General features: G+C 44.0%; 3 protein-coding genes across 5 annotated transcripts; 1 reads left to right on the top strand and 2 right to left on the bottom strand.

The window, feature by feature from the left end:
• Positions 1-435: 435 nt before the first annotated feature.
• Positions 436-2,677, bottom strand: LOC136117322 (uncharacterized). 2 transcript variants are annotated; one of them, XM_065867932.2, is made up of 3 exons: positions 2,500-2,677; positions 1,752-2,047; positions 436-1,686 (listed from the first exon to the last, which is right to left on the bottom strand). In XM_065867932.2, exon 3 carries the CDS (start codon positions 1,659-1,661, stop codon positions 768-770), a length of 894 nt encoding a protein of 297 aa, XP_065724004.2. In that variant the 5' UTR covers positions 1,662-1,686; positions 1,752-2,047; positions 2,500-2,677; the 3' UTR covers positions 436-767. The 2 variants fall into 2 exon arrangements, with proteins under 2 accessions (XP_065724004.2, XP_070853957.1); XM_070997856.1 differs by having other exon boundaries at positions 1,752-2,677.
• An 811-nt stretch (positions 2,678-3,488) lies between these two features.
• Mct1 (Monocarboxylate transporter 1) lies at positions 3,489-15,468 on the top strand. Of its 2 annotated transcripts, XM_017083837.4 has the most exons (10): positions 3,489-3,892; positions 3,952-3,979; positions 7,686-7,971; positions 9,283-9,402; positions 9,464-10,080; positions 10,143-10,337; positions 10,425-10,550; positions 14,187-14,517; positions 14,591-14,791; positions 14,859-15,468. In XM_017083837.4, exons 3-10 carry the CDS (start codon positions 7,827-7,829, stop codon positions 15,020-15,022), a joined length of 1,899 nt encoding a protein of 632 aa, XP_016939326.1. In that variant the 5' UTR covers positions 3,489-3,892; positions 3,952-3,979; positions 7,686-7,826; the 3' UTR covers positions 15,023-15,468. The 2 variants fall into 2 exon arrangements, with proteins under 2 accessions (XP_016939326.1, XP_016939325.1); XM_017083836.4 differs by having other exon boundaries at positions 3,489-3,979.
• Positions 11,555-13,739, bottom strand: FarO (Fatty acyl-CoA reductase in oenocytes). The gene is made up of 6 exons (XM_017083839.4): positions 13,203-13,739; positions 13,047-13,135; positions 12,650-12,759; positions 12,021-12,591; positions 11,818-11,964; positions 11,555-11,755 (listed from the first exon to the last, which is right to left on the bottom strand). Exons 1-6 carry the CDS (start codon positions 13,683-13,685, stop codon positions 11,665-11,667), a joined length of 1,491 nt encoding a protein of 496 aa, XP_016939328.2. The 5' UTR covers positions 13,686-13,739; the 3' UTR covers positions 11,555-11,664.
• Positions 15,469-15,669: the final 201 nt, after the last annotated feature.

The raw sequence follows: 15,669 nt of genomic DNA, 5'->3' as shown, positions 1-15,669 counted from the left end.
GACTTATAAACAAACTTTTTAAGTTCCAAATTGGTTCCAAAAATGGTAAAAAATCTGATCAGCTTATATCTGTTTTTGGATGCAGTAGACTTTTGAACAGATTTGCCTTTTAGACCCACTGAAACAGACTGGTATACATAATACCCTCATATTTGTCATCAGTGATCTCCATGTATGCTCAGATAGTTGCGGCAACGTTCCATCGGTGCGCAGTAAGCAATGACGCCAGTTGGGATCGAGTTCCGTTTCGGATCGGGATTGGGAAAGGGCAAGTGAATGCACCTATGAAAGCACAATAAGCACAATAGGTGTTTGACACCGATAAGACGGGGCTGGCACTCTGGGATCATTGTCCAGGGATCGGGGGATAACGCATAACTAGCGCCATGGAATATTTTACACATTCCACATAGAGAAGAAAAGAAAGAGCGAGACTTAAAATCGGGGACTCAGCTTGGTATTTATTTGGCTATAGATCTGATCTGATCGGTGAGCTATTGACCGAGATTCGTGTAGGTTTCGAGGCTTATCGCTTATTCTTGGGTACACAACAACAGCATTCCGAATATTCGGGAACTTCGGGTACCTCGTAATCTCCAGCGTCGCCAAGAACGGGAACAACAACAATAGACAGAAGGAATCGAATGGAACTGTAACTGCAACTGGAACCATAGCTGAGTCTCGACGAGGCGTAAAAATAGCTGGATGGGTGTATAAATAGACCGCTCGGATCGAAACTATCAATGTTTGCGATCCCAGGAGCGGAGTTAGGTGAACAGACTACGCAGATCCGCCAGTTTGTCGAGCATAAGTTTCCAAATGCTGGCGGGAAAGGATAGGGGTTTCTCCTCGATGGGCGGCGGCGCAATCCAGGTTTTCCAGCCATAGGCAATGGAAGGCCCGAAGGCGATCTTCGAGAGTACATATAGGGTGTGCAGCACGGATATCGTCAGGACGGCCGTCTTAATGAAGTAGCCCATCGATAGATGGTTCGGTGGATATTGATCATCATCTGGCGGTGTTAAATCCTCTGTCGCAACTGTATCGGAACCAGATGCCGTTTCCACTAACTCGGGCAGATTAGCCTCATCGGTACAAGTTCCGGTTTCCGCCAACTTGGGCAGGTGTGCCTTGTCGGGACCAGTTCCCATTTCCACCAACATTGGGCGCTTTCCATCTCTGGGCGATGGTAGTATGGTGTCTCCGGAATAAGATGACATTGTATCATCAGAAAGGCATGGTTCTGCAGAATTAGATTGTTCTGATTTTAGATCTGCAGATGGTCCTTTATCTTCAATTGCACCAGATGATAATGGCTTAATGCCCCGAGATGTTGACGGCTGCAAGTCCTCAGCTGTCAACGGTATCGGATTCGGGAGTTCCTGCTTCGTATCTTCTGGCTGTACTGTCTGACTACCGAGGGTTACTAGAAGCTTTCCGCTGTAAACACTTCGGCCCAGTTCAATGCCCTTTGCCTCCACCAAATCGTAATAGAAACTCGGGGGCGGTGTCTCGTCCTTCAACATGGGCAGATCCAAGGATAATATAAACTTGAAGAGCCGGAGAGGATCGGTAGGACCGATCCTCTCGAAAGATTCTTGGCGCATCCCAAAAACGGACCTGCGCAAGTTGTATAGAGTTTCCAGTTCAGAGAGCTCCATTACTAAGAAATATATTCAGAAAAGTCTGATGGACAGGATAATATAAGTTTCTGGAACCTTAAGAAAGGGTTAAGGAAAAAACCAACTTACGAGCTCCGTATGGTACGAAATATATGAATTGCTTGTCTGACTAGGAAGTCTGTAAGGTCTGACACTTGACAATTGGGTGTTGTCAAATCTGACACATGGCACCTGGGTAAACAGATGCCTAAAACGATTCCTGTTCGGGCCCCATTTCGCTCCTTGCAGCAAGTTGAGCCTGCAGTGGCGCTCCATTTCATCTAACCCGGACTCCACTATCTTATCAGCTGGAAATGGGGCGTGGCATGGCCACCCTTGGACGCACTATGCGGAATTGATTCCCAATCCCAGCTCCGCTCCCGTTCCTGTATATAGAAATAGAATAGTCCAGTTCGCGGCGAGGGCGTTATCAATCGCCTGGTATAATCGGTTATCAATATTGTCGCCTTACGACAATCATAAATGGCCGAGGGGAAAGGGGTTTTAAGAGGGCAGGAGGTAATGGGGCGTACATATAGGATCACGGGTTGGGCGTCCAATTCATCTTGGGTGGTCAACCAATGGCCAACCTGTGACCGATTGCCTTCGGTCTAGTCTTGGGGTCTTGTGTATATTTATAGCTTTAAGAGGCACTATTTGCTCAGTAAATTATGCGATCAGTGCGAAGCGCGGTCATGTCGGATTTCCAATGTTGATCAATGGTAACTGAATTCTCTATGTGTGACTCCTCATGCACAGTGCTTCATGGGCCAGGAAAGCCCGTGAGCAGAGGGAAAGTTAAATATTACGCTCCATTTACTTTATATAGAGTATTTACCGTTCGCTGTGGATTGTAAAGAACATGTCTTATCGACCTTAGTTTTTCACTACTTTTTAGTGAAGTGGAAGTTAGAAGGCGATTTCGTTGGTTTTATCACCTCGTCTGCAATAAACTGCAATGTACAGGATCGAAAAAAAGAATTTCATAGTAATAAGTTAAGTAGAAGTTTAAAGTGTTTTATAAATTAAATGACCTAAACTGAAATATATGAATAATACAATTTTTAAGCTAACATTTTATTACATGAAACAGGTAAGGTAGCCCCACTATGCTATAACTTCGCCTACGGATACAATTTGAAACACCCTCTAAAATGCTCTATTCTTGGACTTGGTCGCAGATAAAGTATAGTCATTTAAAAAATACAGTTCATATTTTAAGCTAACATGTTAATCAACCTAATACAATAATACTTTTCAAAATAATGTCCAACTAAAGATGAGCAACCAGGTTAAACAACTTTTTCTTATAGAGTATTGTAGTCCCCTGCAAGGTCCAAATAGTCTGTTGTATACAATTTGTTATGATTGTATTTTCTTTTTATGGCCGTTGTGATTTCGTTTTACGCACAGTTCAACTCGAGCAAATTTGTTAATTAATATTTAACACTAAGCCCATAAAAGCGTAAGCATTTGAGACACCCCTTGGGTCCACCCGCCTCCCTGAACCACCCGAAAAACCCGTGTTATTTGTCTGTGGACAACAATTTGAAGAAAAAAAACCTGTAGAAAAATTATAAACTGATAAGGTTCTATAATTCAAAGCGGATTGAGTCCGATCACTTGGTTGCTCTCTCCCAGAGCTCTCTATATAGTAATACCCTCCATATGGCTGACCACTGATAAGGGTACCGTTCCAAGAAGAGCCGGGCGCAGAGAGAGAAAGAGCGGAGAAGAGAGAGAGAGTGCTTTCAGTGTTTGCTTTTTCTTTGCCGCCGTTCCGTTCCTTCTTCTGCTCGGTCTGCTCGACGTTTTGCTCTTACACAGTCCGCATTTAATTTTATTTGGTCGCCTGCTAACAGCGACATCGGTTGCGTCTCGCCAAAAGTAATATCACGCTCACGGAATTCAGAAACAAGTAAAAGAACATCAATAAGTTCAGTGACAAGCCGAAGTCCGTGTTTAAACCGTCATTAACCAACCGTTAAGAGTGACCAAATCGCCAAAAGAAGCAAGGACCAATCAAGTGTGGCCAGTTGTCAAGGACCTCTTACGTTAACTGCCATAACTAGAGCGCGATACGATCAATCGGAATCAATTTCATTCAGTTTTATTGAACACTCAACGCCCCGTGCAATCCATAATCTCAACGATTGGACAATTGCAACTGTAACGTGAAGAACACAAATTGTCAACAAAGTCGTAAAAATTTCGCACACTCTGGCAATAAAGTAAATGAAACATTAACAGAAATAAAGCGAAAAAGTGCAACTAATTAATTACTTCACAGAAGGCGTACATAGCCTACAACACGAAAGGTAAGTCGGCTCGATCAGATAAGGATAAGGCGATTTACGGCTTAACTGTCCAATTATGTGCCATAATGCTAAATGTCATAATTGTTATTCCCGATTGGATCATCTCTCTGTTTACGATTCCCCAGGCAGCGAAGTCAAATCGGCCTGGAGTAAAACCAGTTCGAAAGACCATCCAAATATCGAGAATGCATTTCTCGTCGAAACTATTTTTAAACGTATTTTCTTCTTTATTTTCGGTTTATTTTTTTATATTTGTTGTGCCTGTAGACATAGAACGTGGGAGAGGAAAAAACAGAATGAGCATTCGTTACCCTGCCCCTCGATCGCTTAACAGGTGGCCATGATCGATATTGATAGCTCTCCATATTGATATTGACTAAATCCGAAGGTCCAAACCCATGTTGACAAGATCGTTGAGAAAGATTGATCGGGATCCGAGGGAAGTGGGAATATTAAACAGAGGTGTACGTGTAGTATGAACTATATATATGGGGATAGGAATGGGTATCGAGGTCGTTCTTTAGTTATGGAGTAATATTCATATGTAGGTAATTATTTAAACTCTTGGAAAGTTCAATAAAATAGTGTTTGATAATAAATAAATAAATCGAAAAGAAGAATGAAAAGAATTCCTACCTCCTTGGCAACCCAATTAGAAAGCCTTTCCTTGCTCGCACTCCCCCTGGAATACCCATCTAATTTAATCTATACGAAGCCCGTAGAATCCGGTTAGTGGGTCAGTATCTTTCCCTGACCAGGTTCAACAGCCTGGTCAGGTGCCTCTGATTGATGGGAGGTCGAGTGGGGTGGCCGGGGGGAACTCCGGCTGGGATTCCGACTGGGAAGTGAACACAAAGTATGTAAGTCCAAGGCCAAAGCAATTAAAAATCCGTGACCGCAAAAGCTGAAATTCATTTAGTGCCAAGCAAAGTGAATTAATTTCATAATAAACAAAGTGCGAATGACCGATGCACAACAGCTTTTCCAGCTGAGATGCAGTTTAAACCGGGCAAGGATAACCGAGCCATAAATCTGAAAAGACAAAGCCTGCTGGGAATACAATTAAGTCGTCCTCATAATTGTCATAATTAAAGAGTTAAGAACTGGAAATGGGTGGTATATGCAGTACACCTATATAGAGGGGGGGGATTGACTAATTTGCATGTCACATGCAAGTGCTCTTTATCACCTTTGGTATAGCCTCCTTTTTTTGGCAAGTCGCATTTGTTTATTTTGCTATTCGTGGTTCAACGACACTTGCTAGTCACCAAAACGCTGCAATCTGCCGAGAAACAAGAACAATAACAGAAAACCACGCAAAATACTGCCGCACACACAAAAAAAAAATGTGATTACCTTGAAAGTAAAATATTAAATGTTCCAACTTTAAGTAAATGTCTAAAAAATATAAAGGGGTTGTTAAAAATATAAACAATTTGTGTTAGAAATATGATCATTTCTGTGGGGAAATAAAAAAAATTCTTTTCGGTGCACTCACGTAATCGAACATTCGTGTTGCTCCTTCTTTTTTGGTTGATTTTTCTGCTGCTGATATTGCATTTTGCTTACTGCGCACATTTTGTCACATTTTTGGGGCTATCACTCGGTGATGGGTATGGGTGTGGGTCAAGGGCAAAGTCTCCTCGTAGTGCCCCCCATCCGATGGCCGGGTGACTGAGTGCATCCAGTCCGAGTGCTATCGCTTTTGAGGAGGGTTATTGGTGTCGTTGCCAGGCGAAAGTGCAAGATAAACAAATGGAGGGGGTTCGAGGGGCACTTATGGTAGAACCGAGCAGTAATAACCCGATTACGGTCCAGTTGGCAACCAGCTCATAACAAAGTTTTAGGAGTTTTAAACATACGCAAAACAAATATTTCACTTTTAGATGAAAATAACTTATAATAAGCAGATGAGTTGGGGTCAAGTGGGCGGACATATGTATAATAATATAGGTATATTCCGTGTGGACACAACAAAATCTCCTTTGCTCAATGCCGCCAACGTTGCGTATGCGCAATCTCTTTGTCGGCAATTAGAAAAAAACGTCTTCGAGAAAAAAGCCTGAATGTCATGGTCATTTTTTGCTGAACTCTGTAATAATGCCGAATTTCTAGAGGTTCTATTCTGGAGATACAAGCTCTATAAAATGGCTCTCATTTTGCGTTGATTTGATTTGTTTTGTTTTAATTGTCTGTGATTGCACAAAAGAGCGACGCCGACGGATGAATCATTTCATATACACAAGCTTAAGATGCTGGGGATGCGTTTCCTGTTGATTTAGAGCGAACCATATATAGTAATATATAGTAACATATAGTAACGCCCCATCCCGACGACCATGCTTCGATTGTTCGCCTCTAATCAATTTTAGGTTGAGTTTTAGCTTTTGTTCATGCCTGGCTTTCATTGTAATGTGTGTGCATATCAAGTACTTGCTGATATGGCTTTGGAAAAGTGAAATAGCATTTGTTTTTGTTCAGTCCGGGGGGAAATGTCCATCCCCCCTACCCTACACATCTGCTTTATCACGTCACAATTATCTTGCGGCATTGTTGCAACTTTTGCGCTTTGTTTTCACTTGACAAAAACGCAGCAATAACAACGATGATTGAGCAGGCATCACTTCTGGAGATACATGTGCAATGCATATAGGTTATATGCATATATTCTATATTCGATAGTACGTATCTATTTGTGGGCTGCAGCTGAAGAGACGGGAACCAAACAACACGGCACGGCACAATAAATGAAAGTAATTCACACTTTGATTATCAATTAGAGTTGTCTGAAGTGCCTGAAAGTGACTAAGTCCCGCTAATTCTCTATCAGAAAAGTATATATATTTACCGAAATAATGGTATAGATTTAGGAATACTTGAGATACCTAAGAGATTATTAAGAAATACTATAGAAAACTCCCTTTTCGCGATTTTTGGTCCGCATAAACGAAAGAATTTCCGTGCTGATCGCTGGGGGTCCGAATGGCAAACAGCTCAGCATCGATCTTCCATAGTCTATAGTCGGGTGTTTTTCTGAGCCCCGCCTGATAAGCCACATCCACATACCAAGTACCATCATATGTACTATACATATATGATGATACTTCACCTTTCTGCTCTCTCCGCTTCTTGCTTATAAGATCGACGGACAATGGAAATGTAAGTGGAATCGGAATCTGCCAAATAACGGTGAAGATAGGGATTATGCCAACGAGGAAGGGGCGGACTGGGTGGGAGGGGTTAAGAGGTCACCGAGAGCCTGATAACCGCTTCGATTTGGTTTGCTTCGTTTTATTTCAATTCTAAATTTAACTTTTTTAGCCAAACAAGTTGTACAACTAAATCATCATCATGATGAAATGAAATGTGTTATTTTTATAAATCCAACAGATTTCTAAAATAATAATATTTCCACAAAGTCTATTATTTGGCTTACTTGTTTGAACTACATGTTACTTATCCCCGGCAATTGCACGTTTCCAACTGATTAACATTAAAAGCAATATGTTTTGGTTGCTTTTTTTTTTAGCAGGTTCTATGTATTTTGGTTGAGCTCGGCTGATAATGACGGCAGACACTCTAGCAACAGCAACAACAATCTCCTAACAACATCCTCTTCATCACGTGTTTTTAATATTTTCAAGCTGGGCGGGGCATTTAATTCACTATTTTGACTTATGTACATGTACCTATTTTTACGTTTCAGTTGGCGCAATATGAGCCGTTGGCTTTAAAAGGAACATCCCATCAGCAGGTGCAACATCCAGCAGAGGAGAGAGGAACAGTGGAGACCCGGTCAAAGTTCATTTGGTAACCGGAGCAATAAGCCCAGGGCGATACCAACAAAATGGTTCACGGACCGCCGGCCCGCAGAAAATCCCAGCAGCAACATGAGCAGACCTGCGAAATGGATCTCGAGCGACAGCCGACTCCACCGGACGGCGGATGGGGCTGGGTGGTGGTCTTCGGCTCCTTCATGATACACATAGTCAGTAAGTGAAAGTCAATTACTCCTTGCACCTTCCCCTCGGGGTATCCAACAGAACACAGGTCATTACCATCAAAGAATGGGAACCCAAAACTTCATTACTTGGGTAATTGGATCCCGATATAGAAGTTGGATACCTCCATAAGTTTGTGGTTGAATTCTCTTATATTCTACACCAACATTTTTCTTTTAAACGAGGGTCAAAATTTAAAGCCTTTTTAATGTCCGATTTTTCCGTATTTCTATTGGCTTACGAAATGGGAGCCCAAAACTGGACTTCTAGATCTCATAACTTGAGCTATTGGATCCCGATTTAGAAGTGGGATGCCTCTTTGAGTAGGTGGTTGAATTCTCTAACGATCTACATTAAAATATTACCTTTAAAGGAGGTTTACAAATTTAGCTGTTTTCATGTTACTTTTTTCCGTATTTCTAATGGGTTTCAGAATGGGACCCCAAAACTGCACTTCCAGATTCCATAACTTGAGTTATTGGATCCCGATTTAGAAGTGGGATACCTCTATGAGTTTGTGGTTGAATTCTCGTATAATCTGCATTAAAAGTCTTCTTTTGAATATGGGTCATAATTTAAACCCATTTTCATGTCCGTTTTTTCGGTATTTTCTATGGTATTCGAAGTGAGAACCCAAAGGGAGGACTTGACCAACTGGTGTTTGGTAACTCAGGCAGGTAATCACCACCTTTTAAGGCCTTCACGGCTGTCATAAATCAAACCCACCAGCCTTGGACTGACCCGGCAACCGAAGTGGTCAGGGAATAAAAGTATTTGAGTATTTTGTGGATTTTTGGGGGATCGTAAATATTTTAAGCACTCTAATCGCCGCAAATCAGAGTGTTTAGCCGGGGGAAGAATGGAAGAGGGGCTTATCTACCGCATGGTCCAATCCTGATACCCGATATGTCTGATATGGGGCTGATTTACGAGAAGTGAAGTGTAGTGTGGTGTAGTTTAGTGTAGTGGAGGTGGTCTACAGTCGCCACTTCAGCGGTACAACTATCAATTGGATGATAATTGTGGCCAAGTGTCCAGGCGATAATCTTATCGCCGTTTTGGCTGTAATTGCTCAGCCACGGAAATAGTTAGCGATACTGATAAAATTGGGAGCCGTAATTAATTGCCAACTAAACTGATTTATGGCCTGTCAAAGAGCCTAGCGCTTGGTAACCAGTTTGATCGAACGAAATCCACTTTGGGCAGGAGTTTTTGGGCCTAGAAATTTCAAAGCCTACTTTCAGGCCTTCAATAAAGCTCATGATACGAGTATATAACTAACTGATCTCTTCTCTTCTGCAGCCGATGGCATGACCTACTCCTTTGGCATCTTCTACAATGAGTTCCTGGAATATTTCAACGAGGGCAAAGGTTACACGGCCTGGATTGCCTCCATAATGGTGGGCGTGACCTTCTCTTCTGGCAAGTAGAATCCTTGGCGTATATATAGATACTTTTCTAAAATATATATATATATTTGCAGGACCCATCAGTTCGTCGTTCGTGAATCGCTATGGATGTCGAGCGGTGACCATAGCGGGTGCCATCTTGGCCTCCAGTTGCATCATCGTGAGCATGTTCGCCCAGAATGTCCTCACGTTGATCATCACGATTGGCTTTGGAACTGGTTTGGGCTTCGGGCTCATCTATCTGCCGGCCATCGTGAGTGTGACCCAGTACTTCGAGGCCCGTCGATCCCTGGCCACGGGCATCGCGGTCTGCGGCTCCGGATTCGGCACCTTCGTCTTTGCCCCGCTCACAGAGTACCTGATCGGGAACTACGGATGGCGAGGTGCGATGCTGATCATCGGCGGTATCGTGCTTAACTGCATCATCTTTGGGGCGATGTTCCGTCCCTTGGAACTGGTGCCACCATCCGCACAAACGCCGCCAAACACACCGAGCACGCCCAAGCTGGGCAAGAAGTCGGCCATTATCGATGAGAACACCACCCCGGCGGAACTGGAGCCCCTTAAGATCCTGCCCAAGGATCAGTACCTACAGCTGCCCCAGCGCACAGATACTCCGGTTTCGGGTGGCGGACCTGGTGGTGCCCTCTGCCGATCCAATAGTGTAGGCCATAACCTTAAGCCCAGTTTGGTAAGTAAAACCAATGAATTAGTCTTGCCCCTTTAATTGATATAACTATAACTTGTGATTAGAACAACAACTCAAATGGCGCCGTCAATGGGCAGGGACCCATATTGGTGACCCCACCGCAGGCGGTGGTGAAGAGCACCAGCAACGATGACATCGCCCGCAAGTGCCACAGCCAGCTGCAGCTGACTCCTCTGAGGGATGCCCATCGCGAGCGGAGTGCCAGTGGCACCATGTACCGCCCAGATGCTCTTTACCAGGTGTGTGGCATATATCCAGATAACTAGGGATATCCATGGACTATGGACTTTAGAACTCGGCAACTAACTGTGTTTCTTTGTGTCAAGGGCTCGCTGCACAACCTGCCCGACTATGTGAGCTCAAGGAACGACCTCAACCGCTCCATTTCCGGATCCGGCGTAATCAAGCGGTATGGATCTCTTCGCCAAAGCAACAATGTGTCACAGAGTCAGGTGAGCTATTGGGGATAAACAATACAAGGTTATTTTTACAGAATATAAAACTATTACCCGATTGTTTTACAAGCCTAAATATGAGACTTACCAAGTTGTACCTCATATATCCTAGCGCTTTTTTTGATAAAAATATCTTGATTAGTTGTTTTAAAACACAATAATTTTCAATTTAGGTAGGTAAATCGAAATGTTGGTATTTATCCCTCGAGAATTGTATAAAATATATCACAGAAACAGGTAAACCTTAAGGAGTACAAACAAAATTATTAATTCGTTAGAAAAGATAACCAATGGATATCATATATCAATGTGATATTATATAATGCAATCGATTTTAGTTTTATTTAAAAAACTGAATTATAAGACTCACCATCACTCAGCTCATATGTTTAGCATTCTGTAAGATTTTCGTAATAGAGACAGAATACTTTAATCTCGTTCCCATTAAAGTCAGTTAAAAACGAAATAAAATATAAATAGCTTACTCAACTTAAACTTTGGAAAAATAGAAAAAATGTGGGAAGTGGGATCGGGGTATTGGAGTCTTAAGGCAGGTCCCTAAAAAAATCGGGTGATCAAACACCATTTGCAATCCTGGGGCTTGAATCTGGGTAGGAATAACGACCGCTTCTTGCGGGCACAGTCCTCCACAAAATGGGAGCGCAGCTCGGCCACGAGTCCCTTCAGCCAGTCTTGCCAGGAATCGTTTGGGACGGGACATCCGATGGTACGTTCCTGGTACTCGTCGAAAAGCATTGCGAAAACGACAATCACCACCGCGGATAGCCAGCATTTGAACAGAAATATATGTAACGCACTGGGCCACAATAGCCATCCGACTAAGCGAAGAATCAGCTTCATGGCGATCTTAACAAAATTACTTATCGGATGGGCCTCGGGTGTATCCATTTCTTCATTTTCTTGCACCTCTTCATTTTCATTCAAGTGGATATCCCTATTTTCTTCCATGATTTAGCAACAGAAACTATTTTTATAAAGACTGACTGGACAAAACTTTGTTTGTTATTTGGGAGCTGACTTCAAGTTCAACTCTACTGGGATTACAAAAAATAGAATTTTAAAAACATAACAGTATTAAAAAAAAAGATATCTAGAAGAGCTGCGACAAATAGCTTCTCCAGACCCATAAGATAATCTTGTAGAGCAGGAAAAGGCGGAACAGCCGGTAGCATATGACCTTCCTAAAAATTAGTTTTATTTAAAAATTTAAAATTTTCCGCGGCTGAGATATAGTACTACTCACGTTCTTAGGATAATCTTAGAGCGCCCCAGTGTTTTTGGATCCTCGCGCAGCAAGTGCGTTCGGATGCTAAGGAGCATTTCCCCGCAGGATTTAATCACCAGGCCATGGATATCCGGATGGTTGAAGGCATCCAAGTTGAAAGCGGTTCTAGAATCAAAGGGTTTTAATAGGATGCTAAGGATATGAGGCTCCAGCCAACTTACCCCTCGTTCTCCTTGGACAGTGACTCCATGTCCGTAACCCCGGGACTGTCATAGTTGTTGAACATAAAGGGCTGCATCACTTCCAGCGTCTGGTAGGCTTTCCGTACTGCACTCATCAGCATCGGCTTTTGCCCGAAGATCCTCAGGAGCAGATCGATGATCATGGCCGGCAGGATCTGCTTGGTGAAGACGAGGAACTGGTAGATCCACCGCTTGTCCGTGTAGTGGCAGCCCGGTATCATCAGGTTCTTCCCGAAGGCCACGTCCCGCCACAAGTCCAGCGTGTCCATTTGCTCGGCGATCTCGGTGAAGGTGTGCGGCACGTGGGTGCAGGATGAGGATAGGTAGACGGGCACCTCCTCCGGCGGACCCCGCTTATAGATCTCGGATCCTCTCTTCGTGTAGCACAGCATGCTCTTGATGCCGATGTCCTGCGGCGTGATGTCCAGTCGGATGTCCTTGCCCAGGTAGACGGTCTTCAGGATTCCAGCGCCCACCAGAGCAAACAGTCCCATGGCACCCATTAAAGAGGGCGAGAAACCAGGTGACGGATCGTCCACCGCGAACAGAACTAGAAGGATTCGTTATAAGTCCCGGATATGAGTTACATTTTGGGCAACCCTGATTACCTATGGACGGTCGGTAAACTATCAGCGGCAAGCGATGGCGGAAGTCATTCACCAGGGATTCAGCCAGGTTCTTGGTAAATGTATACGTGTTGGGGAAGCCCACAATCAGCCTGGCATAACCAAAGGATAGAGCATAAGAGATCCATTTAAAATAACAGTGAGAAATCAAAATGCACCAACAAAAAATTACCCAATTATTGGGTTTAAGGACATAAAAGACCACTCACTATACATATCTTTGAAACAAAGGTTCTAAAGTGTTCGTAAGATATACTGGGTAGGTTTAGTTCTTAATTTCGGGATATTATTCCCACATTTTAGGTTACTTTGTATTTTGGGGCTATTCCTTATGGAGAAAAGATTGAAATAGATCTAGAATTTCCCGATTCGCACTTACTTCCTTGTGAGCGCGTTGAGCATCCGGTCGTCTGTAACTTCGTCGATTAGTCGCAGGCACAATCGCCAGTCCATCGGCGAGGAGTAGTACTGCAAGGATCAGACTAGAAGAGTCACAAGGAGTAAGTCCCCAGACCAACCAACTCAACCCACCCACCTTGGGCTCCACCCGCTTCAGATACGGATTGCTGTAGAAGGTGGACACATGGACGAAGGCCCGCAATTGGGGCAGGTTCTCGGCAAACTTGAGCGCCTCCAAGGTGCCGCCGACATTCAAGCGGAGTGCCACACGGAGTGGCTCATCGAAACGCACCGTGGCGGCACAGTGGTAGACCAGGGAAACGCCCCTCATGCGCTCCACCATCGATGGATCGATGCCTAGTCCGGGGAGTGAGACATCCCCCGGCACCGCCACTATTTTATCCAGCTCTTGTGGCTTCTCGACGGCCAGCACATGGAAGACCGTCGCCTGGCGCAAGCGGAGGAGTCTCTCCTGGGCCGAAAGCTGCCTGCGAGGACGCAGCAGGACGTAGATGCGGCGGACATTGCAGGAGCGCAGGAGCTTCTCGATCAGCGCCTTGCCCACCACTCCCGATCCGCCCGTCACGAATATCTCGCTGTCCTCGAAGAACTCCTCCATTTCCTCTGGTTATCCACGGACCAGAGCACACAATGCACTGCAAGCTGGCTTTGTGGGTCGATCCGCTTAAGCGAACGTCCGCGCATATTCATTGACGACACAATTTGATTAACATGAGCCGTCATTACCATACATTTCCATGGTTTTTCATGTTTATTTCAAGTCATGGTGATAGAACAGTGGATACTGAACCACCTGACCTATGCCGAAACTTACATTGGGGTGACCCTAAGGGGCTTTCGTCACGTGTTTTATGTAACATTGCTTTAATTAGGCCTAAAATAATTTATAATTCTTCCAATACTGATTAAAAAGGTAAAGGAATTTGGAGTTACTTGGGTTTAGAGCTTTGATTTTCTATATCACCCTAGGGGCATTACTTACTGCCCTTCTTACTTGGCCTTATTGCCTTGCGAGAATTTATAATCCTTTCCATAATGATTAGTACTCATATTTGAAGATCATTTTAACTACTTGGGCTAACCCCTTGCACCCTTGCAGGAGGAGACCAAGTGCTGCGGCTGCATCACGTGCTCCAAGGAGACCCGCGACACTTTCGCCGAGATGATGAACTTCTCCCTGCTGAAGGACGTGATCTTCGTGATCTTCTCCGTGTCCAATTTCTGCACGAGCATCGGCTTCAACGTGCCCTATCTCTATGTGGCCGCCTACGCGGAAACCCTGAACATTAGCAAGACGGAGGCCAGCTACCTGATAGCCACGATCGGAGTGGCCAACACAGTGGGCCGCATCATCCTGGGCTACATATCGGACAAGCCGTGGGTCAACCGGCTGCTGGTCTACAATGTCTGCCTCACCGCCTGCGGAATTTGTGAGTTTCAGATTGGGATATCCCACTTATATGTCATAGTCTAAACCATTTCCACGACTATCCACTCCAATAGCCACTGCCATGGTGCCGCTGTGCCATGACTACCAGTCCCTGGCCTTTTACTGCATCGCCTTCGGCTTCACGATTGGAGCCTATGTGGGCCTGACCTCGGTGATCCTGGTGGATCTGCTGGGACTGGACAAGCTGACCAATGCCTTCGGCCTGCTGCTGCTCTTCCAGGGCATCGCCAGCTTCATAGGTCCGCCCATCGGAGGTGGGTTCAAGATCAAGGAGTTTAGGATCAAGGACGGGGAATAACAATGCTCATTTGATTCTTTCAGGTTGGATGTACGATCTGACGGACTCGTATGCGCCGGCCTTCCTGATGGCCGGTCTCATGATCGCCATCAGTGGCGTGGTGATGTTCGCCATTCCGCCGCTGCAGCGACTCCAGGAGAAAAAGGCGGGGCAGAAGCACCACGCGGAGCACCTAGCCCTAAGTTAGTCCACCCACATCCATTGTCCGCCCCGTGTTTTTGTTTACTACGTTTTCCAATTTTTTTGTTTTTTTTTCTATGGTAACTATAAATCTAGATATATGCTGATATATGTATATTATATACTGATGCACACGACATTTGGTTAGATTAAGTCCTAGACCTAGGCCAGACATGTATGTATGTGTGTATGCCACAGCCAAAGCATATCATATCTGATTATTTATGTATAGGCAACTACACACGACCCACGAACCACGACCCCTGAACCCATTCCCATAAACAAGCTCCATTGCAAATGTATACCTATATGTACGTATATCCATAAACAAATTGTACTAGAGAAATTAATGTTATTCTAATATGACTGTATGCGTGTGCGTGTGTCTGTCTGTGTATACGCCATTAAAGAAAGCTTTTCTACAATAACAAAAAACCAAAAAAAATACTAAAAGTCTATTTGAAATCGATTAGCTAGAAAACCACATGGGGACATTCAAATGAGATTTTGCATGGGTCTTAGAGGTAAGTTAAGAGAAGAAATTTGTTGTAGACTTTGGAAATAAGAGGAAATCTTAAACGACATTTTAAGAATATATAAAATATTTTATTTTATCAACTATTTTTGGCAAAGAGTTTTAAATAATAATTAATA

Source organism: Drosophila suzukii, chromosome X (assembly GCF_043229965.1).
Source record: "Drosophila suzukii chromosome X, CBGP_Dsuzu_IsoJpt1.0, whole genome shotgun sequence".
NCBI lineage: Eukaryota > Metazoa > Arthropoda > Insecta > Diptera > Drosophilidae > Drosophila > Drosophila suzukii.
The sequence above is the reverse complement of the archived record's forward strand: the minus strand, read 5'-3'. Positions and strand labels throughout refer to the sequence as shown.

Bases quoted from the DNA above. Each gene is read 5' to 3' on its own strand.
- FarO (XM_017083839.4), bottom strand. From the start codon at position 13,685: ATGGAGGAGTTCTTCGAGGACAGCGAGATATTCGTGACGGGCGGATCG. The intron at 12,592-12,649 runs GTAATCAGGGTT...GAATCCTTCTAG, and splicing joins AGTTTACCGACCGTCCATAG to TTCTGTTCGCGGTGGACGAT. The intron at 11,756-11,817 runs GTGAGTAGTACT...ACTAATTTTTAG, and splicing joins TCTAAGATTATCCTAAGAAC to GAAGGTCATATGCTACCGGC.
- LOC136117322 (XM_070997856.1), bottom strand. From the start codon at position 1,661: ATGGAGCTCTCTGAACTGGAAACTCTATACAACTTGCGCAGGTCCGTT.
- Mct1 (XM_017083837.4), top strand. From the start codon at position 7,827: ATGGTTCACGGACCGCCGGCCCGCAGAAAATCCCAGCAGCAACATGAG. The intron at 10,338-10,424 runs GTGTGTGGCATA...CTTTGTGTCAAG, and splicing joins GCCCAGATGCTCTTTACCAG to GGCTCGCTGCACAACCTGCC. The intron at 10,551-14,186 runs GTGAGCTATTGG...GCACCCTTGCAG, and splicing joins ACAATGTGTCACAGAGTCAG to GAGGAGACCAAGTGCTGCGG.